This window comes from Rhipicephalus sanguineus, chromosome 10, assembly GCF_013339695.2.
Source record: "Rhipicephalus sanguineus isolate Rsan-2018 chromosome 10, BIME_Rsan_1.4, whole genome shotgun sequence".
In the NCBI taxonomy this organism is placed as follows: domain Eukaryota; kingdom Metazoa; phylum Arthropoda; class Arachnida; order Ixodida; family Ixodidae; genus Rhipicephalus; species Rhipicephalus sanguineus.
Genome location: NC_051185.1, coordinates 15,666,144 through 15,687,816, shown reverse-complemented (window position 1 = coordinate 15,687,816; position 21,673 = coordinate 15,666,144). Strand labels below are relative to the sequence as shown.

Here is a 21,673-nt window from a genome sequence, read left to right as displayed (position 1 = left end):
TATTAAAAAAAGTCAGTTTCACTGCAAGGATGACACAGTTAATGCGATAGCAACAAATTTGGATGTCATGCAAAATAAGGCTTCAGCATCCGACCTGAAGTAACAATAAACCACCGGCGTAAGGAACCACTGCTGCTGCAGCGAGTGAAGCGACCGTAGTGCTCTCTATCGCTCGAACGCAAACACCTACAAATGTGTGAGCCGTCTGCTAATTCCTGTCACAATAGTTGCGCGTGACCGCGCCCGGCCTCTCACAAGTACTACGCAGTTCTTGCTGTAGCCAAGCAGCCGTAACTCTGAAACCCCCGATGGCCCTTACGCGTGATGAAATACGGCCGATGCGTTTCCTCTCCGCTTGAGCCGCGATCATCGGCTTCCCTCGTACGTTTTCATTCGCACTTAAAACATACACGACACACGGGGCAGTGTTATCGCAACTTCGACGTTATACGGAACATCACGGCGACGCCGACGGCAAGAATGCGCCTGAAGTGTCCGTATAGTTGCTGTCGCAATGAAAACGATACCACCTTTTGGGATCTGGAAAAAATTCGATTGTCTAGGCCCTGCGGGACGGCAGAGCACGCGAAACCGAAACAACACGCCAAAGTCTTAGTAAAACTTGTTGGGCTAGTTGGTACATGCTTACTGAACAGGGGCGTAGCCAGAAATTTCTTTCGGGGGGGGGGGGGGGGGGTTCAACCACACTTTATGTATGTTCGTGCGTGCGTTTGTATGTGTGCGTGCCTATATACGCAAGCAAAACTGAAAAATTTCGGGGGGGGGTTGAACCCCCCCTGGCTACGCCCCTGTTACTGAAGTAGAAAAAAAGGCGCGTACCATCAAGAAAGGCACTGAGGTCGAGCTAGTTGGTACTGATCCATAGTTTCTATAAGCGCGAAGAACACTTAGTTGAGAGAAGCGCTTGTCCTGTGTACTTCGATTGTGTTACGTGTCCTTCGCGCTTATAGAAACCATCAAGGAAGTTGGTAAGCGCCTTTTTTTTTTATATTCCAGTACGCTAAAGTCTAGAGCGACATATCCGTGTTCACCTGTAGGCTCTATCATATGTAGCTCGTCAGTTTCAGCCCGGAATCACTCGGACCTGAGCAATGATCATTTTGACACAGCGGATCAGACCAAACAGAAGCGCCTGAATAAAAGGCGCAAACCTGCAGCACATGTAGACTTGACCACTGCGGTGGAATGACCAGGAAAGGTTCAGGTGATAGTCAACCGTTACCTCCACTGTGTAGTGGATTGGTAATAAATATCGGGGGTTTATAAAAATGTAAGACTTCGTTCTCGTCGCGCCACACGTACGGTTTCCAGATAGTGCAGCTCGTGGCGGCACGAACACGTGGTCACCTCCGTGCGTCACGTTCCCTCGTGCAAGCGACCCAGCTAGCAAGACGATGTCAAATCATCCACCGACCAAGTATCCCAGCGCGCCATCAGTACGGGCCCAATCCGAGGGAAGTACGCAGGAGGCACCGTGGCAGACGGCGATGCGGTACTTTACCGATATCTACGCGAACGGATCCCAGCAGCCGCCTCAGGGCGGCGGGCACCCAACAACCGCCGAAGGCCCGCTATCGGACCTGCAGAAGGCCTTGACGGGCTGGATGGGCGACCGCACGGTGGTCAGGGCGTCGGTGACGGTAGAATCCAGCAGCGCTTCCAATTCGACCGCCGCGCGCGACGAGCAGCAGTCGCCGCTGTCCAAGGCCCTGGACTACTTGTCGCTCACGGTATTCGCACCAGAAATGCTTCCGTCCAGCGATTCCCGATCTTCCATGGGCGTCACCGTCGTGCGTCCGCCGTCCCGCTCCTGCCTTCGAGACGTTCGTTCGGCGCCCAGAGTATCGGCGCGCAGCGCCGTCAGCGCACCCGCCCGCCCTCTCGGTCATCAGCGGTACCACCATCCTCGACCGGTACAAGCCCCGCGACTGTCCGCGCCCGCCATTCGGAACCGGTACCGACTCAAGGTAGTACCCTCCGCGGTTCAGCGTAAGGCGCGGCCGCCGCCGCGGCGCGCCCCGAGCTCAACGCCGAGCCAGCTCTCGCTGCCGTCCTCACAAAGCTTTCCCCAGTGCCACTACGTTAACTTTCCCGACGGACGACCGGCTTGCTGCGTCCTTCTCCCGCCGTCGGCGCCACCGTCGTGCTGTTCCGAGTGCCGCTGCGGTAACCGCTTCCCGGACCCGCTGGAAATTTTCCGAACGTTTTCGCTGGCCTACAATACCTTCAGACTGCAGCAGAGCCCGTTCGGAATGACCAGCCTTTCGCCCTACTGGCCAATGCCGCAGCATCCCTACTACTACTACCCGCCAGGACCCATAGTGATGCCGTTCCAGACGTGGATGGACTCGCGCAGCGCAGATTCCAGCCGCGAGTGCAAAGAATGCGAACGGGAGGAGAGAAAGCGTCGACTGGCGCCCGCCAAGGCCATGCACGACTTCTCGACGCTGGTCCAGGTTGTGCCTAAGGGCAAACGGTCGTCGCAGAAGGCTGGCAAAAATAGGGCCCTCTCAAACCGGGAAGCGATAGACACAGTGCCGAGCAAGATGTCCAACAGCGCTATAGAACCTCCCGCCACAGTAGCCCCGGGCCAGGAACTCGTCAGAAAGGAGTTGCAGCTTTTGTCAGAGTCGATTGACGCTGACCCCGATGTGCCTGCTTCTCCAGCTGCTCCCGAGGATTCTCAGGCGATTCAACAAATGACTGTCGACGGGAGTAAAGAGGTGCCGAAAGCGATGCCAAGTGCTGAAGCGGACACTGCCGAACGCGCAGCTTCTCCCAGCACACCTAAAGCTACGTCTCCGTCCGCCACCTCACCGCAACAGCCAGCAGAAGCCTTGTCCCAAGTGCAACCTCACTTGGTCGGTGTAATGCCTGCAAGGCAAGCAAATGAAGAGCACTGCTCACCCGAACCAAAAGCGCAAGAATTAGCAGGGCCTGAATCTACAAGGGCAGCCATTGAACCTCGCTTGCCATCTCCAGAGCAGTCCAGAGCACATGAGGGCATGCAACCAGGAGTGCATGAGAAGAAACAGCCAGCAGTGCAAGGGAAGCAACTAGGTGAACACGAGGACAAGCACCTAGCAATGCAAGGAAAGCAAACAGGTGCACATGAGGAAAAGCAATCGCCAAAGCAAGAGGGGCAACCAGGCGCAGAAAAGGGAAAACCCAATACGCCCGAAAAACAGCACGCAGCTGCAGAAGAGCTAGAGAGTCCCGGTGCACATGAAGTACATCGTCCAGGCACACAAGAGGAAAGACGACCAGGTGAAAAAGAGGAAAAGGTTCTGGGTGAACATGGTGGAGGACGGCCTGGTGTTATGCAACCCGCAGCACAAGGAAAGCAACCGGGCAAACATGAGGGAAACCAAGCAGGATCTGAAGTCTGCTCACCGCTCGATCCTACGCCGTCTCCAGGACAGCAGCATTCCAGCACCAACAAAGGCCTTGCAACAGAAAATATGGCCGCATCGCCCAGTCAAGGACGACCCCCAGCACAAAAGTCGCCGGAGACTCGCACCTCTGCGCCACAGTCACCCAGCTCACCAGCAGCGCTGCCGGAACATTCCACGACTGAATTCTCACCGGAACTGACAATAGCGCCACCCAGAGACTTGTTACGACCACCCGACGATCCGGGGACTGGCGCAAAGCCGTTATCACCCAACGTTGCCAGGCAGAATGCTCCAGAAGAGGGCGATAATGAAAGCATTGCAGGAGGCCCCATTGCTGCCAATACTGCTGCAGTTGCGCGAGATGGCGACGACAACAGTGATGGACCGTCAGAAAAGGTGAGGCATACAGAATGTTGCCTAAATTACAGTGAGACATACGCACAACTCATACTTCTGGCTATAATGTTGGGTTGTGCAGGCTAATATTTCTCAGATATTCAACTTTCAGGTGCATGAAGCTTAAGGTTTCGAGGAATTGTCTCCACAGATGTTTGGACAATTGATGGTGGCGGGGGAAGTACAAATTGGCACACCTACAGACAGAACTGAGGGTCTTCTCAGTTGGGCCTTTACATTATAAACGCAGAACAGTTAAATTGCCCTATGCTTTGTCTGGCTTCAGTGTCAGTCTCAATCATTTCGTATAGTTGTCTGTCTGTCTGAATTCAAGGCCCTCCTCTGAGTGCTGTACCTTCAGACCACGGTGTAAGATATAAACACTTTAGGTGGGGACACTTCTCGGCTTGCTTACGAGACGCGATCGACCAGATAAAGTAACAACGGCGCGCGTCCGTAGGACCGCTGACGGCAGCGGATACCTATCGGCAAGCCAGCGCAACTTCAAAATAAAAAAAAGTTTTACGTACCGTTGCTATAGCAACCGGCGAGGCCGGTCGCAACGCCGGCGTTCTGCGAGCGTCGCGTTTGTCACTCTCGGAAAACACGCCATGCGACCGCTTTAGTTGCTAGCATGATGATGATGAAAAAACATTTATTATAAAAGAAAAAAAAAGAGAGTTTGGGGGCCAAAGCATGACCCCGGTACATGGTCGGCGTCCCTAGTCCGGGACACCGCATGACGAGGCCCCGTCTCGCGCCCGTCGCACCAGAGCCCGTTGCGACTCCAGTGAGGAGCAGTTGAGGAGGGCAGTCTCCCATGCCTCTCGTGAAGGGGTAGGGGAAGGGGGCAGGTCGGGATTTTTAGTACATGCCCACACCATGTGGAAGATATCGCAGGTCTCCCCACAGTGTGGGCACCGCCCATCCGTGTTTGGATCGTAGTGCTCTAATATTGCAGGGCAGAGTAGAGTACCTGTCTGCAGGCGCCTTAGAGTTCGCTCATCCGCCTTACTCAGCCCCTTTGCAGGAGCCGGGAAAAGGCGGTGAATGTCGCGATAATATGAGAGAATTTCTTTGAACCGCAGAAGCGGTGTATTGGCCTCTGAGTCATAAGAGCCAGGGTGAGGAGCCCGGTGGGTAAGCGCTCGGGCGGCCGCGTCAGCGGCCTCATTACCTCGTAAGCCCTGATGGCCAGGAGCCCATATAATGCGTTTCGGGGTCGGATCAATGGCAGCCCGTTTTAGAATTTGGCCGGCTAAGGGGGATATCTCCCCTGCCAAGTAGTGAGCACATGCTTTACGGGAGTCCGTGATGATGACTTTCGAATTGGGATCCGCGGCAGCAAGCGCTATCGCTACTTCCTCAGCTCGCTCTGAATTTTGTGCTCGGAAGGAGAGCCCATTGACGTGTTTTTCCTGGTGAATTACAGAGGCCGTGTAAAATCCCTTGGGCGAAGGCCCTGCTATGTCCACGTAGAATACACCAGGTCGAGAGCCGTGTTGTCTTTCAAGCGTCCGAGCCCGCGCTTGTCGTCTGCTTTCGTGCGTGTGCGTATCCATGTTACTGTTGCTAGCGTGCCTTAGCCGCGTTCGCTGACCCAGACAACACACTACATCCCAGGGACTTCCCAAAAAAGTCCAAACGTCCCACATCCCAACAAGGTGGTTTTTAGGATGTCCTTTAGACATGTGCATAGGGATCATTCCTAAAACATCCCTTGTAGGATCTGATTGGGACTTCAAGTTAGCGGTGAAATAAGCTACCGTGTTGAAAATTGGCGATCCTAAACAATCGGAAACAGGAACTCCGCCGGAGAGCAATGGTTGGCGCGCGTGCACAATTGCATATCTACATGCACATGAAAAACAATATATCCGCGTTTTTGTGAAAGTGTTCGTTTGTTTTTTTTTTTGTTTCTTTCTAAATGTCGCGCCGTTATGAGGACGAGGGATCGATTGCTGTCTGCGTGAGCAAGTGTTACACTTGGTAAAGGCGGTACAGTGGTACGGCACACGTACTCGCGCCACGCACGCCGTGCTTTTCGTGAAAGATCAGAGAACGGCGGTAACGGCGGCCGCACCGCACGAGCGGTGGTGTGGTGGTGTCGTATTTATAAAAACACCGACATATTAACTTTAGAAGAATTGAATGAAATATTGTTATTTTATTGTTTTCTTTCTTAGGTTTAATACGCAGTTGTTCTTTAATTGCGCTTACTGCGAGCCAAGACCTGCTCAAATAGTGGACGATTTGCTGCGAGCACTGCGCAGACATCGCCATCGCCATCATGGCGCCCGGCGACTGTGACTATGACTACGACTATGACTGTGTACATGATGGGGAAGGGAGACATTGCCAAGGAGGCCTTTTTCGACAATTCACGAGGAAGTGGTTTGTTGGCGGAGGCACGATCTGGCGTGCTACGTACTCGACACTGGAGGGCACACTATGTTGACGGGCAGCAGACTCAATGCATCCTTTGCAATGCAGCAGAGGAAACAATCGAACACATAGTCCTCCAGTGTCCGAAGATCCACCCACCCTCCGGGACAACTTCGCTACAGACGGCACTCGGTTTTGTCGAGGGAGAAGACCAGCGTAAAGGCGCCAGAACACATGTGGAGCTAACCAAACAACGGTTGGAGCACTGGTGGCGGTATGGTGCGCCGCGGTGACTCTCGTGCCCATGTTTCCGGGAATGTCTTGGAGCCGCGATGCTCTGAAATACGTTTCTTTTTTTTTTTTTTTTTTTTTCCCAGGCTACGCCGCGCATTGAGCGCAGGCGACCCGATTCAAAGGGTATAGCCAGATCATCATCGCCATCGCCATCGTGTTTGGAGTTCGGATAGATCAGACTCTTCGTTGGCCTCGTTTTTAGGTGTTTGATCCGTGACGTTTCGTCGAAAAATCACAAGCGCGCATGCCGTAGGTGTTTGCCTGGTTGCAAGATCTTGCCGATTTCAACGTTTTTCCACCTCTTCGGTAAGTACTTGACATGCCGGGATTACTGCAATCAGCACGTTCTTAGCACTTTCTTCTTTGGCTCCCCATCGCGCGCAGGTTGGCGTACGCTGAACTGGACCCTCGCAGCAAGAATGGCACGTGGGAGTAAGTTTTATTTGTGACGCGATTTGGTTTATCTTCCGCAGAAACTGTTAAGCTCACAATGCTGATATGTTGTTGTTGTCGGCCACGTGTGTAGATTGACACCGCGATCGTGGAACACATGGCTGATCTGCCTCGAATAACTGCAAGCCGGCGCGTGCGTAGTGCCGTGGAGAACGATCAGAAGTCCTGGACGACAAAGAAAAAACTTCAAAGGTTTGTTGTACATGTTTTCCACGGCAACTGACATAAGCGTAAAAAAAAATGGAATGGTCAAATGCATGTGTCAAGTTTAACCATTTGTAGTGGGCTGTGGACATGAATTAAGCATTGCTGCACACAAGACTGGCTTGCCGTAAGTTTATGCCCAGTACCAAATTTTTTGCTCTCATTATGACACCATTTGTAAGAAAAGCCAGAACTTATGTTCAAAACAGCGCATATTCTTGCTATTCTTTTATTCAGTTGCACGTGTGAGTCCTGCTGCTGGCCATCAGTTAGCCGGTTATGAGAAGAAAAGGGCACAGCCCAGTTTTGTACTGGTATATACCGTATCGTTTGTGATTATGATCATGATTTTTGTCTTACTGAAACAACAAACTGAAAATGTATGTTGGTGTTTCTGCTACATCTCTATGAAGCAGCAGAACCTGTTGTTCAGTCACTTGGTGCATATTAGCAACTGGCACCTTGTCTGGCTTCCCGATACCTCCGCCTTTTTTCAGTGCATGTTGTTTTCATCCTTTACCAGCAGCCAAGTAGTTTCACACAACCGAAATGACCAACTAGCCCACTCTGTTTGTCAAGTAGGTTTTACTTCCAAACAAATGTAGCACATTTGTGATATGCACTGTTGCTCAATGATATTCTTTTTGCATGTGCTAGCTGTGTACACATATTACATGATCTTTTTTCTTTTTTTTCAGCTGCTTCTAGTAGTGGTGCCCCTGGTGTGCACCTTTACCCCAAATGTCTGCACCTTTGCCTACCGGTAATGACATAGAATGTGCTCAGCTTCCTGGACATAGGCATGCAGGTTAAGAGACGGAAAACGTGCAGCTTAGACTTCATGCCTGTAAATGCGAAAGTCGTAACCGACATAATTAGAGTAAGCTAAAAGGAGAAATTTCTACTTATGAGCAAGTAATTATGAAGCAGGTTTTACTCCTCTTAAACTAGCAGACATGCAACAACACAGTTGTGCTATGTTTGTTTTGTGCGCCACTTTCATGCATATTTGTGCTTGCAGTGGATATGCATATACATGAAGGATTTGTTTTTTTTTCCCTCAGCTGCCTCTGCGAACCCCGCTCCTGGACAACAGCTGGGAGGCTCTGTGTTTAAACGCGTGCACCTTGGACATCATGCTCGTAAATACCAATTCCTTTGTCATTCCTGGCATGAATTTCGTTGGTAAAGCAATAAGTAAAATTGTGCATTGTTGTTTACAAGCACTTCAGTATGAACCAGGCTTAAAGGAGAAGGGACCGACAACTGGCCAGAACTTGTGATTAGATCCTGTCAGAAATGAAAAGACCGCGCTATACTACTGACATATTCCAGCATCCTTTTCGCGCTGTGAGTAGGATTTATATCTCTAAATTGTGTTTAAAAGTAACAAAAAAAAGGCATGTTGTGCAACCTATCGCAAGAGCCTTGAAGCTAGATTGCGGAGTTGATCACTTTGCTGTACAAAGTCACGTAGTCTGATACCGTCATGTGTGCCATTATTGGTCCTAAAAATTATAGTATGTATATTACTATCCATCCCCGCTCTATTCTGTGCTGCTTATGAGGTAAAAGGAGTTGCATGGTGACAAGTAATGGCGCTGCCTTCGCGGTAGCCAGTGGACCATGTCGAGCCGCAGCGCATGCACGCGAGTACACACACACGCAGTAAACCGCCGCGCTCGAACACGAACCGCTGTCACGCTCACTGTTTGCATCATGTCTTTCTTGTCACGTGTGTATACGACTTCATATCCGTCGCAGATAGAAAAATTAGAATTACAACTGTTTCACAGCATTTTCCACATCACCATTCCTTGATTATACACTCTGACTGGTAAGCTTTCTGTCGCGTTAAAGAAAATAGGTACCATAAAAGTTGGTTGTTGGTCCCTTTAACCTCTTAACACACACACAGGACAAAATAGGCATGCTATATCCCTGTTGTGCACCATCTTTGTGCGTTTGTGTGTGCAGTATGGACATGTACATTAAGGCTTTGTTTTTGTTCTCAGCTGCCTCTGCGAGCCCTGCTGTTGGACGCCAGTTGGAATGCTCTGCATTTGAAAGCGTGCACCACAGATGTCATGCTCATAAATACAGAGTTCTCATGATTCTAGTGTTGACAAAGCACTAAGTAAAAGCAGGCACTTGTGCATCTGCAATGAGGTTTAACCCTGTCTCAGGAGACATAAGACAATATAGTCATGCTATGTTCCTGTTGTTCACCATTTTCATGCATGTTGTGTGCAGTACGTATACATACATGCAGGCTTTGTTTTTGTTGTCCTCAGCTGCCTCTGCAAGCCCTTTTGCTGGACGCCATGGAAGGCCCTCCACTCGAAAGTGTGCACCTTAGACTACACGCTCATCAATACCAAGTTCTCTGTCCTTCTCGGCATGATTGTAGTGCCATATAATAGTGAGGCAATAAATCATTTTTGCTGGTCACTTGATGTTCCATGCATGTTGCTTGGTTTCTGAACACATGACTTGGTTTTAAGTTATCTAGTTATCTATGTGAAAAAAAAAGTGGGTTGGTTGGACGAGGAATATGCTTTCCTGGAGAGGCAACTGGCTCTCTCAGGTAGGCGGTGGTCGAGTGCGATGAAGCAAGTTAACATGTTATGGGAGCAGATGTCCCACCCTTTTGAAATAATCCTGCAGTAAAAAGTGGCCACATGTCCCAATAACATCCCACACGCATGCAGTTTTGGGACATCCCAAAAAGGTCTTTTTTTGTATCACTTGGGATGTTTTTCCACCTTGTGTGGGACGTCTTTTGGATGTCCCGAACTCCCAAAAGGGATGTCATTTGGATGTCCCTAGGATGCCTTTGCGTTGTCTGGGGACCTGGCATTTTATCATTCCCGTTTGCAAAATGAACTTGTGATGTGGTAAGCAGCCATGCAGGAAATTTGACGAAAGAAGGCGTCTACACAACGAGCGAATATGGGAAGAAAGTGCTTCGTTAGTGGTGGCCGGTCAGGTTACCCTCACTGTCAAGAAAAAGCAATTTTGTTCAATGTTCCTGCTGATCCCGAACGCCTCCAGGAATGGGCTCAAGCGATTCCCAGGAAGACCCGTATGCTCAGCACAAAGGATGCAGTCTGCAGCAAGCACTTCACAGATGATATGATTCTCAAGAAAAGATACTTGGAGCTTGCAGGAGAGGTCCTGCTCGACGTGCCGAAAAGAAGCGTTCTTTCGGAAGATGCAATCCCTTGCATTTTTCCGTCTTCTTTCGTACACCCTTCTTCGGAGTCCAGGAAAAGAAAGACACCTACTACAGGTCACCCACCACCACTACCAAAGGCCAGAAAGAAATACTGCAAGTTTGCAGCAGCTTCGAAACTTCAGGAAAACCCTGCAATGGCTTTAGCGCAAGAGGGGGACAGTGAAGTATCGCCTGAAACTATGTTTAATGACACTTCCGGAAACGTTGTGATGAGAGGAAACGCCACAGCATCAAGTAAGCAGTTTGCAGCTGAGATGCTGGCAAGCGAAGATGAAGTGGGCACCGAAAGTTACTTTCAGGAGTGTGCTTAGACCCTTCAAACGCCGACTTGCCAAGCTCTGAGTGGAACCATCATACACTGCGTGACTCCGGTCAGCATTCTTTTCATTTTACAGCGAAAGCTGTTATGACATCATTTCACCGGCCGTTTTTGGCGCCGTAGTTGTCCGCCGCCGCCGCCGCCGCCGGTGCCCGTAACCAGTATCGCTCGAAATAAGAAAAAAAAAAACGAAATAAGAAAAAAACTCCAGGATGGAACGAGGTTCGAACCTGGGCCCTCTGCGTGGGAGCCCAGTATTCAACCTCTGAGCCATTCCGGTGCTTGGAACTGCTATGCAAAAAGGTCCTATACAGACTTCATGTCGGGAAGGAACCACCTTAGCATATGCAATATAGCGTGGTAGAGAGTAAAATAAGCACCAAGCGTCGCGCAACGCGTCGCACAACGCGAATTCTGTAACCAGGCGTCACACAATGCTAATTGCGCAATGAGTAGGTTGTTGAATGCTTCCAACCCATTACAAAGGACTCTGCCATAATTCTTCATCGTCGCCAGGCACAGCATCAACAAAGTGCGCATAATGCCTTACATGCGTTTAGCAGGTACCACGGCTTTTCGTAGAATGACGAAAAATGGTCCAGTGCCAGCTGCCCTACTTCTCAAACATTACAATGATTTATAGCGTAGTGGGTTTCTCGCAAGTGCACTTGTAGTGGTTGCCAAGGAAGCACATAAGCGCATGATCCATTTCCTCGGGGTCTCAGATAAATTACAGTGATTTAGAGCGTAGTGGGTTTCTCGCAAGTGCACTTGTATTGGTTGCCAAGGAAGCCCATAAGCGGATGTTCCATTTCCTCGGGGTCTCAGTAAAATTACAATGATTTAGAGAGCAGTGGGTTCCTCGCAAGTGCACTTGTATTGGTTGCCAATGAAGCCCATCAGGGCATGATCCATTTCCTCGGGGTCTCAGTAAAATTACAATGATTTAGAGCGTAGTGGGTTCCTCGCAAGTGCATTTGTATTGGTTGCCAAAGAATCTCATAAGCGCATGATCCATTTACTTGGGGTCTCAGTAAAGTTCTTCACCCCACCTTGTCTCTCTCCCACGGCAACGTATGTTATACAGCATGACGGGAGAGCGAAATAGCAACCGGGCGTCACCCACTGCAAATTACATAACTGCTGGGCCGTTTAAAGATTCCAACCCATTACAAAAGGCTGAGCCATAATTCTTCATCGTCATCAGTCGCCGCGTCAACAAAGTGCACATAATGCCTTCAGACGTGCGGCTGGTGCCTCGCTTCTCCGCAGAATGACGAATAATGGCTTAGTAGGTGCTTCGCAACTTCACAAAAATTGTGATTTATTGCGTAGTGGGTACCTTTCTAGTGTACTTGTATTGTAGCCCCAAGTGAGCTAGCTTACAACGGGCTCTAGAAACGCCGCTCTTCCAGCTTTCGCTGTGACTGTGCTGCGGTTTCAGCGCAGGCCTGGCGTTTTTCTACAAGCTGGGTTTTCGTCATCTGGGAATCCGCTGTCAGTTAAGATACTCAATGTACAGCAAGTCAAGGACGCAACTTTCGCTCTCAGCACTTTCGTACTTGGTCGAAGAGTTGACTCCCCATTTATTCCCGAATCACGTGAATTGCGCTCTCCTGATGACTGGAGCGTTGTGAGTGAAGCCCTAAAATGTTTCGCTGAATGGAACATCTGCTCTGGTGGGCCACCACAGGAAAGATACACGAACGTGTACTTGAAATGTGGCTACGTGGATACATCCAGCGTTTGTCGTCATAATCGGTGCCCCATTCTTCAAACTGGAGAATCTCCTTGCACATTTTGTGATAGGCTGCACAATACACTCCGGGTGCACATGTACAGGAAGGAGAAGCACAGACAAGAAAAACGGATCAGAATCCCGTTCAAGTCATCCATAAAAGATAAGGTAAATGCCTTACGAAAGCAACGCATTGCATGTTACAGGTCCAAGATGCAAGTGCTTAAGACCAAAAGAAAGAAGCGACAACTCGCTCAACGAAACGCTGACAAGAGCAAATCTTTCAGAGGCGCAGCAAATGCTAGTGAGAGTGCGTGGAAGCAGCCCGACACGAGTCAAGAAATGGCAGGAGGTACACAAACAACGAAATCCTGCCTGGTCCCTTGGTTGATTGAACTCCAATGTCGTATTAATTCTGTTAGCAATTACTTTTGTAAATAGCTTGTAGACAACCGACAGTAAGCTTATGGGCCTGTAATTTTTCAGGTCTTTGACGTCCCCTTTCTTATGGATCAAGATGATGTTGGCATTCTTCCAAGATTCTGGTATCCTCCCCGTCGAGAGGCACTTCGTATACAGGGTGGCCAGTTTCTCTAACATAATCTCTCCACCGTCTTTCAACAGGTCTGATGTTACCTGATCCTCACCAGCTGCTTTGCCTCTTTGCATTCCCTTTAGGGCTTTCTTTACTTCTCCTGTCAATACTGGTGGGATGTCAGATTCCTCTGCGCTATTACTCCTTCTTACGTTATCATCCTGAATGGCTCGGCTGCTGTACAGATCTCTGTAGAACTCTTCCGCTACCTCAACTATTCTATCCATATTGTTTGTGACCTTGCCTTCCTTATCCCTTAATGCATACATCTGATTTTTGCCTATGCACAGTTTTGTCTTCATAGCTTTGAGGCTTCTTCCGTTCTTTAGAGCATGCTCAATTCTCTCCATATTATACTTTCTTATGTCGGCTACTTTACGCCTATTGATTAACTTCGAAAGCTCCGCCAGCTCTATTTTGTCTGTTGCATTTGAGGCTTTTATAGCTTGACGTTTCTTAATGAGGTTTTTCGTCTCTTGGGATAGCTTACCAGTGTCCTGTCTAACAACTGTACCCCCGACTTCCACTGCACACTCCTTGATGATACTAGTCAGATTATCATTCATTGCGTCAACGCTAAGGTCGGTTTCCTCGGTTAAAGCCGCGTACCTATTCTGAAGTGAAACTCTGAATTCCTCAACTTTCCCTCTCAGAGCTAGTTCATTAATCGGCTTCCTGCGTATCAGTTTCTGCCGTTCCTTCCTCACGTCAAGTTGAATTCTAGATCTTACCATTCTATGGTCACTGCATCGGATCTTGTTAACTACTTCCACATCCTGTACAATGCCCGGGTGGCCGCACATTATGAAGTCTATTTCATTGTTAGTTTCGCCATTAGGACTCCTCCACGTCCACTTACGAGTAGCCCGTTTTCTGTAGAAGGTATTCAAGATGCGTAAATTATTGCATTCTGCAAACTCTACTAGTAACTCCCCTCTGGCGTTTCTAGAGCCGATGCCATATTCCCCAACTGCATGATCTCCAGCCTGCTTCTTGCCTACCTTTGCATTAAAGTCTATCAGGACGACGCAGCGAGCGATGGAAAGGAAAATGATAGGTGTAACCTGAAGAGACAGGAAGAGAGCAGAGTGGGTCAGGGAACAAACGGGGGTTAATGACATCATAGTTGAAATCAAGAAGAAGAAATGGATATGGGCCGGGCACGTAGCACGTCGGCAGGATAACCGGTGGTCATTAAAGGGGTCATGAAGCACCCCTTGGGCTGATTGAAAAAACACATCCTGCGGAAAGCTGACACGGCTATGAACTGCTCTGCCGAATATTACAGTCGTGCGCGCCGCGTAATGGCCACAAGCGGAGCGCGAAGTTGCCGTTTCCCCAGGCACCCTCTTTTCAAACAGAGGCCGGTTCTCACTCTCGTCGGTGGGCGGGGCGCCTGTCCGCTGTACGTCGCAAGAGACATAGCATGCTTATTGGCCGATAGCCGACGTAAATCGAGAGCGGCGTTCGGATCAGATGCGCTTCTTGCCGCGGGGCGCCGCCACTTGCCGGCGCCGCACTCCTCAGTACACGGTAGCCGCACTCGCGCAAGCGAATCACAGCGGGAGAGCGATCGCGTTTCATGACGCGCGCTGGCGTAACTTCTTTCCCCCATGCCATCCCTCCCTGTCTAGCTTCCAGTGCGCTCGCCGGCACGAGAAAAGAGAGAAAGCGCTGGGAGCGTGCGCCAAACCCCCGTAACTCCGCTGATTCTTGACGGATTCGAGAAATTTTTGCGGCAATCGATTCGGGAGGCAGTACACTCCGATACTGAGGCCATTAGATCATTACTTGGAAAAGTGGTTCATGACCCCTTTAAGGGTAACTGACTGGATTCCAAGAGATGGCAAACGCGTGAGGAGGAGACAGAAAATTAGGTGGGTAGATGAGATTAAGAAGTTTGCAGGTATTACGTGGCAGCAGAAAGCACAGGACCGGGTTGATTGGCGGAACATGGGAGAGGCCTTTGCCCTGCAGTGGACGTAGACAGGCTGATGATGATGATGATGATGACACAAACAACTGGCTCCTGTTGTGCTTACTGTTACACATTCGCTCACCGAGCGCCTATAGGTTTCTTAATGAGAACGACGTCCTCCCCCTGCCATCAGTGAAAACTATCAGACGCCAGATATGTACAGTTGACATGAAGTGCGGCTTTGACACAGACTTCTTCTCGGCACTGAAAAAGAAGTTGCAAACGAAGCCGACATTCTTCAGGCATGGAATGTTGTTGTTGGACGAGATGCAAGATAGACAGTGCAAGCAGCTTAACTCAAGGACTTTGAGCTATGATGGCCTCGTGGATCAAGGCGAACAGAACATGAAATCTAAAGATTTGGCCGACCATGCACTGGTTCAGTTCAGTTCAGTTTATTACGTTAAAGGCCCCCCTTCGTAGGAGGGGCATTACATAAGGGGTGGGGTTTTACGTTCTGCCCGTTTACCGACAGCTACGCACAACCTGTGGCAGTCTTCGCTTCCAAAAACGCCACGCGAGGCACAGTGCTGTGCCAGTTGCTTTTGCAAACGATTGTGCTCCTTGAAGAAGCTGGAGCGTTCATTGACGGGGTCGTCTGCGAAGGGGCAAGCACGAACCGTACCATGTGGAAGCACCTCGGCATCTCAGGTGATGTGGAGCGAGAGAAGAATTTCTTCGAACATCCTCTTGATGCTGAACGCAATGTGTACATGTCTTCAGACGTCCCGCATTTATTTAAATGCATCAGGAACAGGCTGCTGAAACAAAAGTACATGAAAGTGCACGGAAAGTGGGTGAAATGGTCTCACTACGTTTCGGTATTCAAAGAGGATGAGGTGCACAAAGGAGGCCTCAAGGTGTGCCCCAAAATTACTCAGCGTCATATCTGGCCAAGCAACATGGACAAAATGCGCGTGAAATTCGCGACTCAAATTTTCAGTTCTTCCATGGCTGCTGGTATGAAGTACTGCCAGGAACAAGGCAAAAGCAATTTGAGTGACTGCGAGGGAACCATTGAGTTTACAGTGCGACTCAATGATTTCTATGACGCCTTAAACCGACGGCACCCGGCGGAAGGAATTAAGTAAGGCAGCAGTGATATCAGGGTCCTGAAAGAAGGCTTGAAATGGCTGAACGAATGGGAAAAAGAGCTTTTTGATGGGCTAATTACTAAAGACATGTTTCTGGCAAGGAAGACTGCTGAAGGACTTCGCGTCACATTGAAGTCCACAATCGATCTTTGCAACCATTTACTGAATGAATGCAGCTTCCGATACGTTCTTACCGCTAAATTCAATCAGGACCCATTGGAATGCTTTTTCGGGTAAGTCCGTCAAGCAGCTGGTGAGAATGATCACCCTGACATGCCTACATTCATGCAGGTGTATAGAACGCTCAGTATATACACACTGCTGAAGCCACCTAAGTTCGGAAATTGCGAGGCAAGAGAAGATTCCCCCATTTTGGATTTCGCCTGCTTCAAATCAATCTTCAAAGGTGGTGAAAATTCATCTGAAAGGCAGCTCGAGGAACTTCGCGCGAAGTTGGATGGACTTATAGACACGGAATCGTGGGAATGTGTAGATGTTTTCCCTGCAAGTTCGACCACAGCCCAGGCAGTTGACTGCATAATTTATTACGTCTGTGGTTACCTGAGCCGGAAGCTTCAACCGATGTTCTCATGCTTAACCTGCAGGAGGTCACTCACCGTGTCTTCAAGCGTTGCACCGGAAGCTGCCCTTACGAACTCAAAGACGAAGGGAGGACTGACACACCCAAATCGCAGGCTGTACTCTCTGCTGAAGTCCGCGGAAGATTATTTTTCCAGCCACGCAGACGACCCCCACGTATTTTGGGACACAATTGAGCATGTCACTGAGCAGCAGTTGACATTTCCGTGCACTGAGCACAAGACATACGCAGTTGCCAGAATTCTGCGCTACTACATTACTACGAGAATGCGGCAACACTGCAAGATGCAAGGCCGAAATGCGCCTAAAGAAAGCTGCAACAAAAAGAAAGAGGCATGGCTTTACAAGGTTTAGACTCCTCCTGTTGTTCTGTTCGGACATGTCTCGCCCTTACGGTGGTGTCACTTTCATGAGATTCAATGTATACATTCACTGTCTACGTCGTAAATGTGAATGAATAATTTTCGCTGCACGAACATTTGTTTTATGTTTATGCTACGCAATGATACATTGGAATAAATAGCAGTTTTTCTGTTATAGACGTAGTGAGAATTTTTTTCACAGTCTTACGTTGTCCACTCGCTGTTTTTTGTGAGCTTGCTTCCAGTGGCGTTCTTAGAAAGGTGCGTTGATTATTCAATGCGAAAAAAAATCTATAGTATGTTCCCCCTGCACGGTAAGAGGCGATGGTGACAGCAGCGAGAAGATATGCGCAGTGGCCCACGTAAACGTCTCCTGCCCACTGTTAAGCTCACAGTCGTGAACGTTCCGCCGTATATTCGTCATTAGAACCGCAATAATAGATTTCGGCGCAACACCAAACGGTACCTATGTAATGCGCGCCAAACAATTTGTCTGAGTATCTAAGTTGTCGCTTCTCTCATACGAGCAATCACGCGTTCTTGTTCAAGTTCTGCTTTGCTGGTCATCAAAAGCATGTGTGTTCCCCATGCTGTTAGCGCGCGCTGCCGTATATCTCACATCATGCCCCACATCCAGCTAGCCGATCCGAGTGCACTACCTACCATCAGCGAACGCACGAAAACCAGAGCATTTAGATAGAGAGCCGCAACATACGACATTTTGGAAGAGATGTCAATTATGCAAGTATCTGTTACGCCCCAAAAAAGTATTAAGTTTACTGGACGTGCGAGAACCAACTTCAAATAACGGCATGCTTTACAAAGAGAAGCATGAAGACCGCGCATGCCGCGCGTCCCTAACCCCTCCTCATGCTTGGAGAGAAGAGTAATCAATTTTCACTGCTTGGCAGGAACAACGCCCATGTGTCACTAAATTCAAGTTTCCCGCGAAGGGCCGGTTGTTATAGCAACGCCTGTTTCTGTCTTCAAGTTGCGTCTACCCGCCGATAGATATCCGCTGCGGTCAGCGGTCCGACGGACGTGCGTCGCTGTTACTTTATCTGGTCGATCGCGTCTCGCGAGTGTCCCCACCTAAAATGTATGTATCTTACACCGTGCTTCAGACTTAATTGCAGCACAATGCTGTATTCACGATTCACCAACTAGTTAACAGTTTTCCTACATATAAATGACCAGGTGTACTGCAATAGATTGGAGGCACCATCTGTTATTGGTAGGGCAATCACCGTATCCCTCCTCAAAATTTTTAGTTTGTACATTACATTATTACATTATATATATATATATATATATATATATATATATATATATATATATTCGTCGAATTTTCAGGGCGAAATCGAAACTGATCACGCCCAGCGTGTACAAGACGTGACCACTCTGTTACCTCAGCTCAAAACTTCCCTTGACAAGGAAGTGAGGAAATTTTGAGGCACATCACGGCCGTATCTTTTCGTGAAAAGCGGGAAGTCGTCTCACTTGTGCCAGCAGATAGCCTTACCTTTGCGTGTGGCGTTTGGTGCTTATCTGTTTCTTTCATGTGCACAAGAAAACCACAATATCAACCTTTTCTTTCTCTGTGAAGCATAAAACTCGGGGGCAGCCACTGTGGCGCTTCTTCTCGCAGACAGCCGAAATAGTTTTCCATGCCTGTTTATAGTTTAAGAAAGAAACAGATAAGCACCACACATTGCACTCGAAGAATAAGCTGTCTGCTTGTGTATTTCAGAATGCTTGCCGGTTTTTCTTAACCAGAATCTGCTTTGGCACACCTTGATTCAAATTTTGTCACTTACTAGTTCTGGTCTTGCATAACAGCGAGACCGGGTTTCCTGCATACTGGGAGCAGTCAGTTTCGATATCGCCATTAAAATTCGATGAATGTCTCGAATTACGTGCAACTTTCATGATTTCTAAAAAATGGGTATGCCATAAATTGGCGCACACTACAAGTTTCTAATGTAAAAGACTGCCCGCAAATGAATCATTGAAAAGTTAATCAGTTTTATTAATTAATCACGTAAATGTGATTTAAGTAGCGGTAAAGTATTTCTGCCTTGACATAGAGTTTGTGTGCGAAAATAACAGAAGCCTGACCATCATACAATCTTTATAAAAAATCTGTATTCTCTACAAAAAAAAAACCTGTACAGTGGTGCTGGACGCCACTCCCCCCCCCCCCCCTTGTCTCAAATTAACCATGCCCCTGCTAACTTGTCTTTAAATAGTATTCTGGCACTGTGTCGGCAGAACTACCTCTCTCCCACTTAACAGGCTTTAAAATGTTACGCAGAGCAGTGACGAAGCAGGTGCAGTAGAAACTGCCTCTCAGCACCCGGACCATGGCGACAAAGCTGAGGAGCACCTCGGACATCAGGAGGAGTCCAGCAATGGGCATCACATAGTGGACATGATGCATGCGGAGGGTTCCAAGCCGGACGAGCACGCTATCGGTATTGAGCCAGCCAACGGTGCTCTACCAGCTCCTGGCAATGAAGCCAAGCCAGAGGAAAACGCGGCCCATGCCGAGGTTAGTTTTGTTCCACTCTACACAGAACTTAATCGAGTTGTCATAAAAGTATGCGAATGTAAATTTTTCACATGGAATAATGACTAGAGCTGTGCGAATAACAAAATTTTGGGTGCGAAGCGAATTCGAATATTGAAGTGTGAGTGCGAATCGAATCGAATATTTTTCGAATATTTCTAGAATATTTTTCGAATATGTACTTCGAAGCGAAATTGCAGAAAAAAAGTTAGAGAGGATTCCTAAGCATATTCTTATGAGATAGCAACATGAAAGAGTTTCTTTTCGCTAGGTTGATGAAGCGCTGGCGGTGTGGTGTTTCATAGTTGTCTTATCAAGAATGAGGCAATGTAGAGGCCGAATTGTATTTATGTGCATGATTTGGTGCAACCAAAGTGTTGCCGACAACACTTTACACGTGATAGGCATGGATGCCATTTCCTCAGCCTCTCCTCCTCTTTCAACTTCTGTGGAAGCCCAACTGATGTGGCGGACAAGGGTCTGCTCCCTTCAAGTCCGGAGTTCCAAATTTGCCTCGTAGATGTCTAAGAACATCTATATAAGAACATCTGAAATTTTGGATGCTAAAAAGCTTCGGCTTCTGATTTTTCGGATTTCCTGCCGAAATTTCAGGTCCAAAACAGCGTTAATTGAGCCCCCACCTCTGCCACATCTTTCATCTCCATGTTGGAACCAGCGTTTTCTTGAGTTATAATACATTTGGGACAGTAGCAGAGCTTGAAAGGCAGCTTTGCCGCAATACCGGGTTGTGATGAGGTGAAGCATATTTAAAGTCTACGGACCACTTTTAATCGGACGTTGACTGTCTTTCGGCTATGTTCGACCGCAACGGAGCTGGAAAGGCAGCTTTGCCGCAATACCGGGGTGTGACAAGGTGAAGCATATTGAAAATCTAGGGGTCACTTCCAATCGGACGTTGACTGTTTAGTTCGACCATAACGGAGCTTGAAAGGCAGCTTTGCCGCAATACGAGTGTAATGAGGTGAAGCATATTAAAAATCTGAAGGGGTCACTTTCAGTCGGACATTGACAGTATTTGTTTGGGAAGTTCGAATAGTAAAATTCCAGTGCGAATCGAATAGCAAACACTATTAAAAAAATATTCGAAATTTCGAATATTCGCACACCCCTAATAATGACACTTCTCTCAAAGAAGTGAGTCGATTCTGCAAAATCTTCAAAACCAGTCAGAAGTTTCAATAAACAATAGGATACGAGAACTTTATGCATTGAAATATGCTCCTACATGGCAGGACCTAATGGTACGTAATAGGTGGGTGACAACAGTTCTCTTTCATGTTCATATTTTACGCTGTCGTAATTTATTTGAATTACACAGTTCTAGTATCCTGCCTTGTCTCGGGCAGTTTCGTGTAACTGCGCTAATTTTGAAGCTTTTGCAGCAGGTGACTGTGAATTCTTCATCACGGACATGCAGACGCTTTCTTCACGGGAACAATAGGCCTTAGCTAGTGTGCCACCCATCACCTTCCTTTCTCAGTTTGCATTCGATTGGCTTATGTATCATTCGCATCAATTACTAAAACTGCCCCGCAACTGATATTTTCAAATCTCCTCTTTCCAGCAAGGTGATCAAAAGCCTGGCGGAGCTGGCGCAGCCACTGCACCGTCCCCCCCTAACAACATCAACGGCGCCATCATGAACTGTGCCTGTGTCGTGGTGATTGCCATCATTGTAGTCTTAGTCTACAGCATCGTGTCGTCTACTACTGCAAAGCCGCCACAACACGGCGCAGGCGTGGCAACACCGCGGGTTACGTTGATGTTTGATATAGAACACTACAACGGCTCGTACGTCAAGGCCGATGAAGAAGAAACAACGCATATAGATACGTTGGACATTTAGCATAGACGGAAAACAGCAACCAAGTGTTGCTGTAAAATAGCACAGTTTTTTTAATACTACGTACGAATGTTTATAGGCATTAGAGTTTGTACGAGTACTCCAAGAACTCGAAAATATTATCCAATTTTTTAAAATAGTTTCCAACCAGACAGCTGTATTCTGTCT

The 21,673-nt window shown here is 48.3% G+C and overlaps 1 protein-coding gene and 1 long non-coding RNA gene across 4 annotated transcripts; both read left to right on the top strand.

Moving 5' to 3' along the window:
* The first annotated feature begins 1,278 nt into the window (after window positions 1-1,278).
* On the top strand, window positions 1,279-21,582 carry LOC119372367 (nascent polypeptide-associated complex subunit alpha, muscle-specific form). The gene is made up of 3 exons (XM_037642840.2): window positions 1,279-3,812; window positions 19,387-19,623; window positions 21,227-21,582. The coding sequence occupies exons 1-3, from the start codon at window positions 1,416-1,418 to the stop codon at window positions 21,506-21,508; spliced, it is 2,916 nt and encodes a 971-aa protein (XP_037498768.1). The 5' UTR covers window positions 1,279-1,415; the 3' UTR covers window positions 21,509-21,582.
* On the top strand, window positions 6,142-9,599 carry LOC119407115 (uncharacterized). Of its 3 annotated transcripts, XR_007417762.1 has the most exons (6): window positions 6,142-6,797; window positions 6,876-6,923; window positions 7,018-7,136; window positions 7,847-7,911; window positions 8,213-8,290; window positions 9,443-9,599. It is a non-coding gene; the product is annotated as an uncharacterized LOC119407115 (long non-coding RNA). The 3 variants fall into 3 exon arrangements; XR_007417763.1 differs by lacking the exon at window positions 7,847-7,911; XR_005186627.2 differs by having other exon boundaries at window positions 7,847-8,290.
* Window positions 21,583-21,673: the final 91 nt, after the last annotated feature.

Bases quoted from the DNA above. Each gene is read 5' to 3' on its own strand.
- LOC119372367 (XM_037642840.2), top strand. From the start codon at position 1,416: ATGTCAAATCATCCACCGACCAAGTATCCCAGCGCGCCATCAGTACGG. The intron at 3,813-19,386 runs GTGAGGCATACA...AATGTTACGCAG, and splicing joins GTGATGGACCGTCAGAAAAG to AGCAGTGACGAAGCAGGTGC. The intron at 19,624-21,226 runs GTTAGTTTTGTT...TCCTCTTTCCAG, and splicing joins AAAACGCGGCCCATGCCGAG to CAAGGTGATCAAAAGCCTGG.